The sequence below is a fragment of the Psittacula echo genome, assembly GCF_963264785.1.
Source record: "Psittacula echo genome assembly, chromosome: 7".
Classification (NCBI taxonomy): domain Eukaryota; kingdom Metazoa; phylum Chordata; class Aves; order Psittaciformes; family Psittacidae; genus Psittacula; species Psittacula echo.
In genome coordinates this window covers 3849445-3867507 of record NC_137740.1, presented here as the reverse complement: position 1 = coordinate 3867507, position 18063 = coordinate 3849445, and the positions used below count along the sequence as shown (strand labels likewise).

General features: G+C 43.8%; 1 protein-coding gene across 6 annotated transcripts in view; it reads left to right on the top strand.

Moving 5' to 3' along the window:
- The window catches only part of NFIA (nuclear factor I A), a 258085-nt gene that overhangs the window by 219734 nt on the left and 20288 nt on the right, over positions 1 to 18063 (top strand). For 4 of the 6 annotated variants that reach the window (XM_080623780.1, XM_080623778.1, XM_080623776.1 and 1 more), the window contains 2 exons: positions 171 to 336; positions 8166 to 8257. In XM_080623780.1, coding sequence (XP_080479906.1) covers positions 171 to 336; positions 8166 to 8257 — 258 coding nt within the window. The remainder of the gene's footprint in view (positions 1 to 170; positions 337 to 8165; positions 8258 to 18063) is intronic. The other 2 variants (XM_080623779.1, XM_080623777.1) reach the window with 1 other exon arrangement.

Here is an 18063-nt window from a genome sequence, read left to right as displayed (position 1 = left end):
GAGACTAAATTCCTTGAAGAAGCTGGAGAGCTTGACCCAGCGCTTCCTTTGCCACCTCTCAAGTGATTGTAAATGTATTGCACATAGCTTTCAACTAGATTGTTATTACTGGAGGTTCCTAATAGCTGGTTTTTAGTATAATTTTTGTCTGTTTGCTTGTTTTTTGGCAGCCCAATGGTAGCAGCCAAGGCAAGGTGCACAATCCATTCCTTCCTACCCCAATGTTGCCACCACCACCTCCGCCACCAATGGCTAGGCCTGTGCCTCTGCCAGTGCCAGACACAAAACCTCCAACTACATCAACAGAAGGAGGGGCCACCTCTCCCACTTCTCCAAGTAAGTATAGACGCAGCGGGAACCAAGGGCTAACAGCAGCACTCGACGTGCTGCCGTCACCTTCTATCGACTGTTAAGACAGGAGGACTGACGAGTTGTTGGGAAATAGGAGAGCTCTCTGCTCTGTATGAGACAGACAAAATTCTGAGCTGCTTCTTTATTAATGAGAAAAGAGTTAGCTTAAGGTTACAGTTTTATTTCTGACTTTGTTGCCATTTCACATAACTGTGGATGACAGGAATCAAGGCCAGTAGCTAAGCTGTGACACAGACCTTGGACCTTTGGGATGTGGTTCACTGTCACGAGGAGGCAAGTTGGTATCTCGAGTCAGTCTTTAGAGGATAGCTACTACATGGAAGTCAGACAGCTTCTCAAAAACATTGCTGCTTACACATACCTGGGCTAAACTAGCAACTCTTCTGAGTTTACTTCATTTGTAGTTCTTTGGGGAATAAGTCTTCCTAGATTAACCCAGACGTCTTTCCCTTATGACTTGGTTCCCAAGCCCAGCATTTTGGGCAAGAAGCTACGGTATTCTATGGTATTTTTTAGGCCCAGGGAGAAAGCTTTAATCCTTTCTCCACCACCCACACGGCTCCCATATGTATTTTGTGTAGCCACAAGTCAAATATACAAATTCCTGGATACACACTTGGGGATACCACTTTGGACTCACTCTTCTGGGAAACAAATGTGATTCAGCTGGGTTTGATGCTTTCAAAAAGTCTGGATGTTCAGGGAGTTAATTGTGAAATGATTTAATGAAGCTATGCTCAAACTGACATTTAAAAACAAAAGGGAAGCTTTCAGTGCTTTAATGGCAACTGTAGGGGACTTGTTCCACAGTGAAGGGAGTCCGAATAACATCCACAAACAAAAATCAATCTAATCGAAAAAGCAAATCCCTTTGTGTGCTTTTCAAGCTTATTATTTAAATGCTATATGCAACCACTGCTTTGATGTGCAAAAAGGTGTTCGCTATTCAGACCATGTGAAGCCTACATTTCGAAAGCTTCCGACACTGTTCAGGAGATGTGCACAGGTTCCAGGGGGCATCTTTAAAATCTGGTGGTTCTCGGAGTTCTGCATTGCCTTCTGCTCCGTGATGGTGCACAACTGCAGACTCAGCAAGATGCTCTGGCTCGCTTTGAAATGAAAATGGGTTTTAGTATGAGACAGTCTGGTGAGATTGTGAACATGATCTTCTAGAATCAGGACTTCTAGAATTGATCAGCAGATTTTTGTTGAGCTGTTGATTCATTCCCTCCCCTCTGCTCCTCTTTCTGACCTTAGGCCAACACTTGTGCTATCAGAAAGTCTTGACGCTTTCTGATGGAAGAAACTGTCTTTTAAGTCCTATCAATAACAATTCAGCGGTGGAATCTAAAAGGTTAATGTTTAGTCATAGTTATCACTGAGTGCAGTCAGCAATGCCTTATTATTTTCTTGTCTTCAGAACCGGGAAAAATGAAACTAGGTCAATGTATATTTGTCGTTACAGTTGTGACTCAGTTTACTGGCAGTGTCTGGTGTCGAAACGAAAAATTCCCAACATCATTTTAGCAGTAATCTTGATGATTTTTATGATTCCGGGATCCTTAAGCAACCTAAAATGTGTGTCTGGCCTGATTCGGAGCTGGCATCAAACCAGTTCGCCGACCACCACCCATCGGCTCGGGCTGGTCACTGTGGCTCAGTGCTCAGCAGACAGCTGCCACGTTAATTGGGAATCGAGGTTTTTCTCAAGAGCAGCCAGTTAATGGTATTTAAACAAAAGATTAGGGAAATAATTACTGTTTGTTAATTAGCTACGCTGATGTCTAAACATATAGTTCCGTACATATTCAAGGCGCGCATCTTCTTTTTGGTGAGGGTTTTGAATAACAGTGACTTGAGTGGTAAAGAAGCATATAATTTAATTTAGGGACAGATTTTACAGCGAAGTGGATTATAGGAAACATTTGCTAAGAAAAAAATATTACATGTACACCAAAGCTTTATGCGGCTGGCCACATAAAGAGTCAGACTGAAGTTCCTAGCCTCGCAGTGAGAGAGAAGGGCCCACTGGACTCCATTTAGTGTGTCAATCAGGGCCAACCCTCCATTTTCGTCCGTGTTTATTTTTTCCTTAACTCAATATTAGCCATCAAATAGCAAGTGCAGATTCACCAGAGTTTCATAAAAGCCACACAAAAAGGTGTTTTCCATGGTTACGAACTGCTCAAGTGCACCGGTTCTGGGAGTGTCGCTGGGTTATGGCTGGCTGCCCTGCAGAGCTTTAGGATATTGGAAAGTCACTTATGCAACAAAGGCAGGAGTGATGTTAGATTTTGGCCAGACTCTCTCCTTAGCTGTGTGGAGGCGAATGAAGCCCCCCCCAAGGAAATGGAGTGAAAGGGGTTGGCATTTGCTCCATTCGCCTTCCCTTTTTTGGTCTAAGCAGAAAGCCCTCCACAGAAACAAAACGCAGTTACGGCCCTACCAAAAATTGGAATATGGCCCTCCTGAGGGGTGCCGGAGCCAGGAGCAGCTGTTCAATACAGCACAGCCTCCTGGGAATGCGAGCTAGAAATCACAACAAGGTGGTTAATGATTCTCAGAGCAATAGTGAAACTCTCCAGCTGTGACATTAACCAAAACATGAACATTAGTGCTGTCCAAGGAAGGAAGAGCCCCTGGAGATGCACACTGGGGATTTGCCACTACTGGGTGGCCAGGCATGCTCTGGGTGTTGAAAATCTCAGATGCGAATCCCATGCCTTTGGAAAGCCAGCATTTTCCTCAGTGAGATGACACAATGGAGATGGGATTCATGAGGTTTGGGAGGGTTCGTTTTTCCTCTATAAAAAGCTGTTTCAATAGAACACATCCTTGATATCAGAAGCAGTCCTAAGATTATCTTATCTCTGATCTCTTCTTGATTTTGTTTGGTTTGTAACACATAACACACACAGCACGATATTTTCTTGAACTTGACAGTTTCTGGGTGTAATATCTCACTGCCCAAAGAAAACACCACCTCTGCTACATGCCAGTTGGACTTTATCATTATCACAACTGAATCTGAGCTATGTTAGAATCTGTGGTCCTCATTCTGGTCCAGTGTCTAAGATACTGCCCTCCCTGTACACCATGACTTTTAAAGAGCTTTTTAAAACTAAATGTTGTTTCTTAAGGTTCATAACTCTGCATGGGAAGAAACTTAGTTAAATTTTCCCTTCTTGGGCAGGATCATTATCAGTTAATGTCCCTTTGCACAAAGGAGCTTTTGTGTTAAACAGCATTTGTGTCAAGATGAGAGGACGATCTTGTGGCTGTAATACTGGATTCATAAGGCTCAGTGCTGGGTGCTGCATTTGGGTCACCACAATGCAGTGCTCATGCAATCCTACAGGCTTGGGGAAGAGTGGCTGGGAAGCTGCTTGTGGCAAAAGGACCTGGGGCTGTTGGTCAGCAGTGGCTGAACATGAGCAGCTTGTGCCCAGGCAGCCAAAAAGGCCACCAGCATCCTGGCCTGTCTCAGCACCAGTGTGGCAGCAGGGCCAGGGCCGTGATTGTCCCCCTGTGCTGGGCACTGGTGAGGCTGCACCTCAAATCCTGTGTTCAGTTCTGGGCCCCTCACTACAAGAGAGACATTGAGGTGCTGGAGCAGGGCCAGAGAAGGGCAATGGAGCTGGTGCAGGGCCTGGAGCACAGTGTGATGGGGAAGGGCTGAGGGACCTGGGGGGTTCAGTCTGCAGGAGGCTCAGGGGGGACTTTATTGCTCTCTGCAAGTGACAGGACAAGAGGAAATGGCCTCAGGTTGCACCAGGGGAGGTTTAGACTGGAGATTAGGAGCAATTTGTCCCCCAGAAGGGTTGTCAAGCACTGGAACAGGCTGCCCAGGGTAGTGGTGGAGTCACCATCCCTGGAGATATTTACAACATGTGTAGATGTGGTGCTTGGGGACATGGTTTAGTGGTGGACTTGGCAGTGCTGGGTTAACGGTTGGATTTGATGATCTTAAAGGTCTTTTCCAACCTAAACAACTCTGTAATTCCATGATTCTATAATCAGATTGGATTTCTCTCCCTTTCTCTGCTATGCATTGACTGAGCACCCTCTGGGCAAGCTGTTCTAGCTTTCTGTTTGCATCTTTCCCCATCCATAAAAAAGAGGGTGATGACTGTATCATTTAATTTGTTAGAATTTGCAGTTCCCTCTCAGATGCTCGGCTGCAGGATGCATTGCAGTAGGAATTGCTCTATTGCACCATGTTCCTCCAGTTAATTCTCTTGCTACAATTCTCTTGCTACAACTCCTCAATGGCTAAACTGACTCCTAGTCCTTTGTGAATGAGTAGAGCTCTTCGTATCAAGCACAGCTTCCTGTCGTCTGATCTGTAAAAGAGTGGTGCATTAGGTTATCGCTCCAAATCATCTTTACCAACCAAAAGTCTATCCTTTTAATACAGAACTGTCTGATAAATGACACACTCCTATACTTAAATTATTTCAGGAAAGTATATTTTAAATTAACATTCTCTTACTGCAAGCAACTTTAAAATACATGACATTCCCAAAACTGTTTGTTTGTCTTGTCTTTCATACAATTTCTTGCCATTTTGGCTAAATATCAAAGCTGTCTGTGTGAGCAAATGTTCTTTCTCTGCCAGCTCCTGCTCTGCTTGTTCCTGAAGTGAAGCATCATAGCAAATTTGTGGCATCACATTCATTTCCTTGGCTATGGGCTATGATGTTGCAAACAATCCTTAGTGAATTCCAGTAGCAGAAAGACTAGGCTGGGCAGGAAGATGGTTCTATTGAAGCCCAATGGGCCAGCTATCATATACTGTAAACTAGTGCAGATCTAGGCAGTTCCAATGGAGCAAAGCTGATAAAGATGATGAGAGATCTGCCTAAGAGGCCTGGCTTCTGTTCCTTTCCATGCTTTGGCTTTTCCCTTTGCTAAAAAGGAGTTTGAAGATCCCACCAGAGGCCCAGTCCATGTATACTATAACATAATATGATCCCGTTTAACTAGTGAGAGCAGTTTGCCTCATCCTAATCTCAGAAAAGTATAGGATCAGAAGCCCTGAGACTTCCAGGAACCCCACCTCCATGTCAAACAAGGGTATCTAGATGAAGACAGTAAGATATAGCTAGAAGCTGTGTTGGTAATGGTGTAACCAATACTCCGTACTGCTCCCTTTTCTGAACCAAATTTCACTAGAACAGGAATCACTGCTAATATGTATTCGATATTATTAATATTAATATTCTGAGCCAAAATGGCCCCTTACAATCCACAAACCTCTCGTGACATTTTACAGTCAAGTGGGACTAGCATCCTGCTCTGCATATACGTAGTTTTGGTACTCTTCACTTCTTGGCTTTAGCAATGTAGTTACATGACCTTAAGGAAATACCAAGCTGACATCCGAGTATTTTCAGAAAGGAAGTTAAACATAGTTTGGAACATTACCGAAGGTATACATAATAATTCACCCAGCAAGGTTTGAGGGGACTTTTGTGCATATTAGACAGTTTTCAAATGCTTTAGAATTCTTGTTTGAACAGAGAAGCCATTTAAGACAACGTTCTGATGGTTTCCCTTTGATTTTCTACCAAATATCACAGCAAAAGAATCTGCCAAGAGGGAACTGCAAACAAGATCTTGAGTTCCTTCCCTTCTGAGTGGGACTTACCTGCTCCAAGGGATTAAAGGGCCTCTCCACTCATTCTGCTTCCTTAAAAGTAGACCAGAAGAACAGATGTTTGATTTTTGAGCTTTAAGTTAATTTTCTCTGCTGCAAAAGGAATTTTTACTGTTGCACAGCATCGAGTTCATTCCTTAGTTGAAAAGAAAACCTCACTATAAGACAGTACAGAAGAATCTTAGTATATGGCACTAGAAACAGATATATACCCTTTGCAAATGTGTGTCTTCTTTGACTTATTAAGCAAGCTAACATGGTAAAAAGGCAAAGAGAACATCTCACCAAATCTGCTCAGTTCATTTCTTCCTTGATTTGCAGATCTGAGCGACAACACCGGTGTTCCTGTTCATACTCGAATATGCAAGCTGTAATGAAGTTTGCAATATCATTTTGGAAGGATGAATTTGTGCACTTAAAACTTCCTTTAAACCTTTGTGAAGGGAAGGTGTTCCTTGCGTGATTTTTGCAAGCACTAGCAAAGCCTTAGCTTTTAAGAGAGAAGAGCTCACCTCACCAGAAACAACTGGGAAGAATTCATTCTTAGAAGTCAGCAAAACTGAAATGAAGATACGCAGCTCCTGGGGTGAAGCTGTCAGATGTGATTGTAAGAATTAGGAGGCGTCAGGAGACATTTGTGAGACTTGGGTAGAGAAGGAAAGGAAGGATGTGTTTCTGCATGCTCAGACTTGGAAACTCCTCGCCAAAGGGCTTTATGCAGAACGTTTGCATGGGTTCAAGTGTAGATTGGGCATTCATCAGTACAAAGTCCCTTGCAGGCCATTAAATATAGGGAGTCCCTGAGCTGAAAATAATCAGAGGGTGGGAAAGAATATGAGAAAGTAAATATGTGACCTGTTTTGATTGTCCCTTGTTCATCTGCTTATGGCCTCTGTAAGAGAGGACAGTGGATAGGGTGGAGCATTGGTCAGATTCAGTACAATGTTAAACCAAAGGCTTCTCCAATGTAATGCCTCTTCACCAAACATTTTTGCCTTCAGAAAGGCAACAGGGTTTCATCTACACAGACAACCCAGTGTCTTCTCCAACTCTTAACTCACTTTATTTTTCTGTAACGTTGGGGCCTGAACATTATATTTAGCCTGACTGGAATTTGGCAAGTAACTTTCCTTTTAACATTGTTTTTTGTCTCTTCATTGGATAGTTAGATTGTCTGGGGATTTTATTCAGCAGAATGCATTCCCATAAATATATTTAAAATAGACAGAATCACTGTTCGTATTAAGGCGTCTATTCAGGCTATTTGAATTTAGATCTGAACACGCAAAAAACTGAACAAGGGAGAAGATTGCATGGGGGATTTTCAAATGAGAGGAAGCCTAAAAATGCATTGAAAGCTTTTGGATGTGGAAGGACGTGGCATTGTGGACAGTTGCAGTGGAGAATATAATGCAACAATAAAATCATTAAAGTACTTCAAGTTTGGAAGTAATCTGGGTTCTTGGCTTGCATTGCATTTAATAGCTTTACATTTATGGGAGCCACTCCAGTTTTTAAAGGCAGCTTCAGCCTTCAGACTGATTGCACTTACCACCCCAGTGAAACTGCAACCCATTAATTTTTTACCGAAAGGATCTTCCTAGTTTGTCAAACACATCAAGTGAACATTTTAGAGAGTGCAGACCACAGCAGTATGAAAACCAAAACTTTATATGGAGAGAGAAAATGCTGGTTTAGCATGAAATAAGGGTCTGATTCTGTTCATAATAAGTTCACTGCCGTGCAAATCTCCGTTAAAACCAGAGGTAGCAGATATTCAAACAGTCAGGCAATACCAGGACCCACAGAAGTCTCTTGGGCTACCCCATCATGGAAAGGCCTGCAGTGGTTCTCCTCCAGGATGGAGAACAGCACAGGGGACCCCATCACCCTTCTCCCTGAGCACAGCCATTGCCGTCCTGCCTGGCAAGGAGCAGCCCAGTCCCCTCCGTTTATACCCCCATCATTAAGACCAAACCTTTCCAGTGTCTAAACCCAAACTCTCGCTCTCTAAAACGTTCGCACATTTCTATGTTAAACATCTGCTTAGGTGGCTCTGAGACAGTGTGTTTTGGTGTTGTTCGTGTGCAATCTAGTGCCGCTTCCTCAACGCATGTGTCCCTTCCCTTCACAGCCTACTCGACACCCAGCACCTCCCCCGCAAACCGATTCGTCAGTGTTGGACCACGGGATCCAAGCTTTGTAAATATCCCTCAACAGACTCAGGTGGGCCGCTTTCGACTTCTCTGTATGCCTGCAGCCTCTTCTTCTTCTTCAGTGTACTCTAACGTGTCCCCGCGGAGCCGAGCTGCATTGCCGCTGTCACTTCACCCACATGGTCTCAGTAACTACAGCGAAATGTCACTTGCAGTTTGTTTTGTCTGTTGTGTTTTTTTGGGCTTATGTAGTAATAATGCTGCTTTCATAACTGGAACGAGCGCTTTTGCTTGCTAAGGTATTGGCTTTTCCCCCCAAGGACTGGGTTTTGCAAAGACTTTTGCTCCAACCTCTAGCCAGTGCATTTCATTGCATATGCAACAGGAGCTCAGAGAGAGCCATCAGGTAACAGTGCACCTTAGTCCCCCAGCAGATACAATGGGAGACTGCTCCAATGACTTCCATGTAAAAAAAAATCAGACTCAAATTCCTGGTTGGCCATTTGCATGGTGGGCTTTGAGCGAGCAGGAGATTTTATACTTGAGAGCACATCTGTTTCCTTACACAAAGAGGAAAAAAAAGTCCAGTTGAGGCAGGCCTATAAAGCTGGGTTAACTGAATTCATAGTCCTGCTATGGTCAAATCAGAAGCTCAAGTAAACATTTGTGTTTCTTTAGGAGAAGGACGAGGTTTAAATGTGCTTTTTTTCCAAGCTGTATCAAATTCCCAGGGTCGATTAAGAAAATAGTTGTTGGCAGTTTTGTTAGCAGCTAATTTGAGCCAGATGTGGAAAAAATTAAGTCTGTGCTTAATATCACGTTATCGGGGGGGAGAAGGTATAAAGAAGTGAGCAGAACTAGTGCTTCAGGACAACTGTAGTTTGAAGTGATTGCTCGACTCTGTTACCGTTCTGCTAAAGGTCAACAGCAAGAAATGTTTGTAATTCTGTTTTGAGCTGGTTGAGATGACTAAAAAGTAGCAATCCAAAGAATTAGCAAATTGGGGAGTATTGCTGTTAGCACTTGTAAGTTCTTACATGCATCTGAATAATTAGTGTACAGATTAACGGCTGTCACATGTCACAGGCCAGGGTATGCATGAAGACAGACTCCTCGTTGTGATGGCTTAAGCACCTATGCTGTCAATGAAACACAGGTCACTCATTCCCAAAGATTTTCAGTTCACAGGGCTGCAACCAGATGCCTGTGAACACAATGTGTTTTCTTGCTATCTGTTCTTTGTGTACAATTTGTTAGGGGCTTTAGTTTATAGCTCTGTCGACAGCACAGGTTAAACTACCTCAAATCTCAAACCCTCGCTGCATTAAATAGGGTCACAGAAAGTACACCAGCAGCACTGAGCAGGGTTTTAACCCATCAGGTTCTGATTTTTGTTTTGTCCCTTAACAAAATGCAGGCTGCACCCCACTTTTCAGGCCTCTTCCTTTATTTGTTTCATGTACGTGACAAGTTTTCGTGCGCCTTCCCATTTAAATTGTATTTCTCCAGTCGTTTTGGAAACAACTGGAATACACAGCAATACACTGAAATTGGGAAGCAGGAAGGTCAAGGCATACTGTTAAAGTCCTTAAGCGTTTGGTCTTTTCCTTCATAGCTCAGGAAACTTGAAACCCTTTGGAGAATGCTACTTACCTTTTCCAGAAGGCTTGAAAACCTCCTGGTTGGTAAATTGATTATGTAGTAAGACACAACAGTATTAAGTCTCCAAAATATTGTAAACTTACTTGCATCCTGCAGCCTAGGTTTCCCAGATAAGTTTGTTGACTGTAAACTTTTATCCTCTTTATTTATGACTTAAATCATTCTAAAGTGCTCTAGCCTTACCTTAAGTGCTTCTATGTAATGCAGCATAGTGAATAACAATGCTGTACAGTGAAAAACAATACTCAAGCACAGCTTTCAATTAAAGTCAAGCATGCTGCAGTGGGTAAGGAGACTGACTTCCAGTCTCTGACTCCAGCTGCATCTCCGTGCTCCTATACATCATTACACCACCACAACCCACTTGATACTAAATATATAATTTATCAGTGAAACTCACTACTTATTCATGAAACAACTCTGAAGTTGAGCGTGTTTTAAATCGGAGAAGTGAGGTAAAAACACTTAACTGCAATGATTTGGGATTTACTTAGCGTTCCTCTACACAAAGACATGCTTTTGTACTCTTTTTGCAGGGCATTAGTGTGTAGGACGATCGTTTAGGATATTTTCAAAATGAAAATATAAAAACTCATAGGACTGTGTTATTAAAAGCAGCTGGGATGGCTGCTTTCCACCAGGAGTTTTATAGTACATTCAAAATCAGGCTAAGAAATGGGTCCTGAGGACCACTAACTGCCAGGCCACACAGCTCCCTTAGACAGGAGGAAGCAGTGAACACTCCGAGCCTCTGAAAGTCAAGTTTACATATAAGGGTTAAGCAACTCTTTACTGCTGGAACAGCAATATAAAAATGAAGACTGTATCTGAACCTCTGCTTTTTTATTGCTGCAGCCCAAGTACAAGCTATAAGAAAACCTGATGGTCAGCTTCTTGGTGGCTCTGATTTTCTCTACCAATTGGCAGCTCATTTGACTGCAGGCAGTAGTTACACATCATCATCATTAGTCTTAAAATGCTGCAGAACTGAGCCTGTGCACAGGGATATGACAGTGCCATTCAGCAGAAGTCACATTTCCCATACATGGGCATTCACCGAACATTGGAATAAAATCACAGACAAATGTACATGGCAGGGTTTGAGCAAGGATCGTTCTGTCCTGAGCTGGTTTTAAACAACCAAACACCACTACATGCCTTTCTTAATGGGCATTATGAAAATTAGCAGTAGACATTTCCATTAGCAGCATGTTCTGATTTCGGTCACATTGCTTCGTATATAATCCCTTAAAGGAATTATATAGAATTTATATAACATTTTATTTAGAAAAAGGCTGCCTTCTTGTGTCAACAAATCAGGACGACAACTCCATGACAGAAGAGACCAGGAAATAAACTGATTGAAGTCAGTAGTTCTGATTCAGTAGCAAAAGCCCCAAAAGGGCTGTTGGCTTTGTGTTGGTTTAGCTGGTTTGGTTTTTCATACGGTGCCTCTGCTCACCCCATCCATCACTCTGCCACTCCAGCAGCTCACCACATCATTGTCCTGTCTTGGGGGGGTATTTGAATCTAAATTCCTGTTTGAGCTATTAGAAGAAGCACTTGACTTGGCATCCTCTGTCTATGTTGACAAAAAGGCACAGGTGTGGTAACCTTTGCTTGATAAATCATTTACTTTTGCTACTTGACTCGCAAGCAATATGGGGGCATCAGCTTTTTAACTGCCTTTTCCATATGCAAATCAGAAATACAGTATGCCTTGGGTACACAGTCTTTAGTTTCAAAAGCAAGCTGGTCTAGATACCTCATGACTAAGTAATAGATACTGAGTCTCTCATATTGCTGAGGACTTCTAATAAGGAGAGCGGCAGAGGAGTGGGAAAGTACCATCACATTAATGAGGGACTAGCCTATCAGTAGCAACCACACTAATAAAGAATAAAGGGTTCTCAGTTTTGGCTGGGGTATTTTTTTCCTAACCAAGTGATAAAAGTAATAGTGAAACACAGGATATGTGCTCAGAGTGCGTGCAGCTGGTAACACTAACCTAGCAGCCTGCTCTTTGTGACCACAGTTTGCGTTGTCACTCGCCTTTCTAAACGATGTTTGCCCATCTCTAATGCCCTCACTTTGCTCTATAGTACAGAATTCCTTTAGGGATCAGCGTGCTGTATTCAGTGCTGCAGCATCACTTCGCACTAAGCATTGTTTACTAGGCTGAGTCCCGTTTGCCACCTACTTACCCTCCATCTTCCTGGAAATTGTACTTTGGATGCTAAAAACAGCTCCCGAGCAACACATGCCTGCTCCATCTAAGCACTCCTACCTGCCAGGAGCCCGCGTGCTTCACACAGTAAGGTTATGAGGATGCACAGAACAGAAACTGCCTCCCAGTGCAAGCAGCCAGGCAGAGGATCAACTGCTTTGCCACCTCTGAGAAACTAAATGGGTTTCTTCTCTACTGAAGAGAGAAAGTGTACACTGCACTCTCTTGATCAGCTCTTTCAGGAAAAGTCCCTCTCTCTGATGTAAACATGCTTTATATCACATCCATCCCAGTTAGTTTCTAAAAGTTAATTGCAGCGCAAACCCAAATATTTATTCCCTTGCCTTTCTCTAGGAAAAGATAAAACTCTGTTCTAAAACTCCATTTTAAAATAGAATGTTTACAAGGGCCTGTAGGGACAGGCCAAGGGGAATGGCTTTAACCTGCCAGAGGGGAGACTGAGATGAGCTCTCAGGCAGAAGCTCTTCCCTGTGAGGGTGCTGAGGCGCTGGCCCAGGGTGCCCAGAGAAGCTGTGGCTGCCCCATCCCTGGCAGTGTTCAAGGCCAGGTTGGACACAGGGGCTTGGAGCAAGCTGCTCCAGTGGAAGGTGTCCTTGCCTGTGGCAGGGGTTGGAGCTGGGTGAGCTTTAAGGTCCCTTCCAACACAAACCATTCTACAGTCACTTCATGGATAATAAGCCAAGTCTTGTCTTTTCACACTTTCCCTGGTAGGGCTCTAAAGCCACCCAACTACAACGGTGCTTTAGATAGTGCTCATCCTTTATAACACAAAACAATTAAGACAAAAGGCCCATAACTTATCTAGCACAGTGCAATAAAATGTTAAGAAAAACCTCAAAAGTCAAACAAGCTTATCTAGGCAACAAAACATGTATGAGAACCAGGAAGCTCAGAATCACAGCCGTGCTCTTGCTACCAGCCTGATAAAGACTGGGTACAAAGTGTACACTGCAAAACACATCTATAAAAGAATAGTGCTGTGCTATAGTAAGTTGGAGAATTACTGAAGTTTAGCAAAATATTTTGGTATAAGGAAATCTCTAACTTCTTTAGATCAGCTCCTGCTCTCTGTCATTCCTGAATTAGACAGTGGTATCTTTGTAGCTGTTTCTTTTAGGCTTTTATTTATCTCTAAAAAACCACTTTATGCCTCAGGTGCGAATACAGACCTAATCGTACAGTTCCTTTCTTTTCAAAGAGACAAGGCAAAGACTGTTTTACTTCCCAACAGCCCTTTTAGAAAGCAAACTGCAACCTGCAGTTCTTCACTGGCAGCACTTTAAAACAAAGGGCACGGGGAAAAAAATGAGCTTGATGCTGTGTCCTGTAGGTTAGCAGATGTGAGCTCTGTCAGACCAGGGAGGGAGGCAAATTCCAGACTGGATGATCCTTCTGTGATAACAGCCAGTCACTGCTGCCCAGACACTGAATGCGGAGGAGCATGGTGCAGGTGATGCCCCTCACCGTGGCTGCAGGCAGTGGGCAGTGGGAAGCAGTCTCGCAGGTAGCAGGGCCCCAAAGCACACGGGATTCATACAGATCAAAGCCAGCACCTTGCACAGGAAGCTAATGCTGCTCCTCCAGAGCTATCACTCCTGCTGCTGAAACCGCATAGCTGTTTTGTGCCCAGGTTCCATTGCCACCCTATGGAAGAAAGAAACCAGTGCACACAGTTTTTTCTTATGGCCAATAAAACACGTGCCTCGCTTCACAGGGCTTTACCATTTGAGCTCCTCGCTGGTCCCCCACCACAGCGCCCTGCCCTTTGCACTGTCAGAAAGGGACACAGAGCTGCCAGGATCCCGCCCAGCTCATGTGGATGTGCTTTATTAATGGGTACCACAAGCTGCCTGTCCTTTTCTGCCTCAGCTCCCTTCTCTCTCGTGTTTCCCAGCACCCCAGCGTTGCTCTGCTCAGACAGGCAGCACCTCCTGGCCCGCGGGGAGGAAGCATAAGGTCAGGATTTCCTGGTATTGCTGCCGTGTGGCAGTTCGTGCTCAGGAAAAGTGCCTTGTACATGGCAGCGGACGTGCAGAGAACATGAGAGGCTGCAGGAACAAGATCAGGCCTTTTATTTTGGGGGTTCTGAGCAGAACTATTTATAAGGCAGGTCAGCACTACTTATTGCTTAGGTTCCTGCCCAGGATAAGAATACTTAACCTCAAGGCTGAATGCACTTGTGTTTGAGCGTGAATGAAGATGAAGAACACTAATTTGGAAGCACTTGTTCAAATCAGTGCAGCCCCCTGAGAATTACATATTCCATAAAGTAACCTCCCTAGGTCAGCACGCATGGCTTTGGAAGAAACTCAAGCTGCAAAGCACTTCTGAGCAGAGACTTGACTGCCCTTTGGCCTATAGCAGCAAACTTAGTGGCAGGTTTGCATGCAGGAATAACATCTCCCTTGGGTAAAGAACAGAAACTGGATATAAAAATGCTATTTTGGGGGTGTAGGACTGCTACTTCCGAGAGCTGCTGAAGCTCAAACCCAGCAGGGATCTGTTGCCTTTCCCATATCAGCAATGGGAAGCAAGGGTTGCTCTCCTCTGTCACTCAAAGTGCCACCTGAATTTTAGGTTGCTCCTGAGCCTATATGGGCCCTATACCCTCATGGGTCACTTTCCTACTAGACATTTACAATGCACATAAAAAAATGAGAGACCCAAAGCAAGAGACCAGAAACAGAACCCTTAAAATGAAGAGTTGAGCATGTGAAAAGAGAAAGTTACATACGTGACCACTTAATCTATAGTAATTGCCTGGGCTGAAGGCCACTGATGGGCCCACTAAATGGGCTCTAGTGGGCTTGAGCCCTATTATGCCGACAGAAAGTTTTGATCCATGAGCAAAAAGTGGTTTGCTGCAGAACCAGTGGCACTAAGCTACTGATATGTGATCTGAATGTTGGTGCTGTCTTTCATCTTCCACCCTGGAAGCAGTGTAATGGTCTGATCTTGAGGGTGGCCTGGAGATGGCTCTAAAAGCGTAGAATAAGTCTAGAGAGAGCGTGCAGAGAAAATGCAGTGTCTCTATCAAGCATCAGCAGGTCTCAGATATTGGGAAGCTGAAAGAAGGCTTCAGATCCTGCCTTTGCTTTGTGTTTGGACATACTAAACTCTTCTCTTTTGTTGAAATTAGTCAAGCAAATGTTGGCTGAATCCTTCGCTGCGCTAAAATTGATGTGGTTCCACCATGATGGGAGCAAAGAGCCCGCATGCAGTCATGGTGCTCTTGATGTGCCCCTGATCACATAATAGCTCCATAGCCACACTTTCCCAGTGCAGCGTGAGTGTGAACGGGCTGCTCTGATCACAGTTGCTAATGACAGTCCAGAGTGTGCTCCACAGAGAGGAGATACAAAGGTGACCAGAAATCAGGGTCACTCCCCAGCTCCCATTCCCGTCACTGCCTGCTCAGCTCAGCGCACAAAGCCCGTTTAATTGAGCTGTTGCACAGAGGGGCAGTATGAAATTTCACTCTCAGATCAGTTCTTAAAAAGCAGCAGTGAACAGTACACCTCAAGAAGAAAGCACACATTGCACTATAAAGGTAAAGATTCATAGAAGACTTCCCAGTACCATCATGTGGCCTTAGCTTCAAAGTGGGTTGGAGCCAAATCAATCCAGAAATGCCTGGGTTAGTCCTCAGCAGGGGGGATCCTTTTTCCTGTGCTTTTTCTTCCTCCCCCTTGCAGGCTCTGCTGAGCAGTTCAGACTTTTTTTTGTGGAAACTCACACTAAGCATCCTATTTCCAATAGATATTACATACAATTATTTCCAGTGGACATAGACGAATTTTCCGATCTAAGCAATTAAAGTTATTGCATTTTTTCCCCTCTCCTTACAATAAACAGGAAGCCTGTGCGTAAGGAACCCTTTCTGTGGGTTTTATGGCCATTACTTATGCTCCACAGTAGGGGAGATGAGAGAGAAGAAGTAAGTGTGGGCCTGGTGGGAAGAGTTGGCAAATGCAGAAATATGATGAATGAGCTGGAGAGATTTAATTTCTTACTAAATTCTCTACAAGCTGTGTAACCTTTCTTTAGCTAAACAATTACTCTAAAAGGCAATGATTTGCTGTGTTTTCATTGAAAAGTCTTCATAATAACAATGGCCTATGTTCTCCTTCTTGAAGAACTTCTGCCAAAACCCAGTTTTCTTTTTTCCATTCAGCAGGAAACTTTCTTGTATTTTTATTTTGTCAATCTCCTATTCCCCGCTAACATGGATTTACAAGGCCTACCACTTACTGCATGGGGCTGAGAAGAAGCTTCCCCTCAGGCCAAATCATTTTGGTCCATCTCCTTTATAGGGATTCTTACATCTTCCTCCCAAGAGGAGCGTGGCATATGTCAAGAGACATAACACCAGACCCAAGTGACCATTTAAGCTGACAAAAGTGACATTTCCTATGTTCACAGGTACAGAGTCCATGGAAGGGAACTCCCAGATTTGTTTTCCAATGGACAAGCAGCAGCTCTTGCTGTTGGGGTGGGTGCAGTCAAGCCAGGGAGCAGATAGTGCCTTTGATGTGGTGGCGGAGAGAGTCATCACATCTTTAAATTGGGGCCAGTGTGATTAAATCAGAGTGGGTGCTGAGCCACACTGAACCACAGGGTCCTGTGACCAACTGCAGTACTGTGAGGTCTTTGGAGATGCAGCATCGCAGAGCACTTTCCTCCTGCAGAGCCGCACGTTTGTGCAGATACACACATACGTACACACACAAATCAAACAAGTATAAGGCAAGATTATAGTTATGTGCCTCTTACTGCTTTTACTTGACTTGGCCGATTTCCTGGCCACCCCACGCCCTCCCCAACCTCCACTGCAGATAATGCTGTATTGGATTAGTCTGCCTCGCTGCTGCATCAGGTCCCAGATCGATTTATTGACTCTGTCAGAGTGGCTAGTACAGTAATTGTTACAAGAGCAGAATAGAAAGCAAGAATGTGTCCACATAAAATATAAAAATGACGTTTTGTTCGTTCTTTCCTCTTTTGCCCTATAGATCTTTATGTGTTTACACAGTGGAGAGCACTTTACTTAAGTTAATCAGCTCCTTCTACATTATTAATTGCGACAGTTAGGGTGCTACACGGCGGCAAACGTATTATTGAAAACATTGATCTCACGCTCACGGTGTAGACCTGAGTAGTTTTGTATTCCTTCCCTTCTTTTGCAGCTGCTTTAGGGTACTATCAAATCACATTTCCCTGACTGACAATACACCATCAATGCCATCGATTTCAGAGAGGGGCAGAGAGATGCGCATGAGAAAGGAAGGAGTGCGCAGAGATTCAGCCTATTCCGTAGGCTTGGAAAAGAGTTGTTGGAAGTCGTAATCACAATAATTACATGCCTGGCCTGATTTCTCTATTCTGTAAAGAGTAACAGTTGAAGGGCTGAAGTTTTCCAAGTGCTTAAGATCTTCAGAGATGGCACGAGGAGACCTTTGGAAATGTGTGCAGAATGTATACCCTTAAAAGAACAAAAGACATACTGACTTTTTACAAGGGTTTTGGAAGTGCCTTTGAAAGACATTTCATGAAAGTTCAGCTTTCACAGCTCGTACCTATACGAGCTCCATAAATTCCACACAGCCTGACAAACTCCAGTAGGTGTCACATGTGACCTGGATGGAAAAGGTCAGCAGCTGAATTTATGGCTTTTGCATTTACTGGAACATTAAGATTTTTTTGCCAACTGCCGTATATACGTTTTAACAATTCTGCAATCAAAGGATTAGCACCACAATCTACAATGAAGGTCAAAAATGAAAGGCCACAATCCCTACATCCTTCCCAATGGACAGGCATTAAGCTACCTCTGTTCTAAGAATCACCTTTGCTTAATGGCCTTAACACGGAGGTCAAGGAATAAATAAGCTCCAGAGGTGACACCTTGCAGAGTAGACCGTCTTGCTCTGAACTTAAGGCTACATTCGATAAGAAGGGACCAAAAG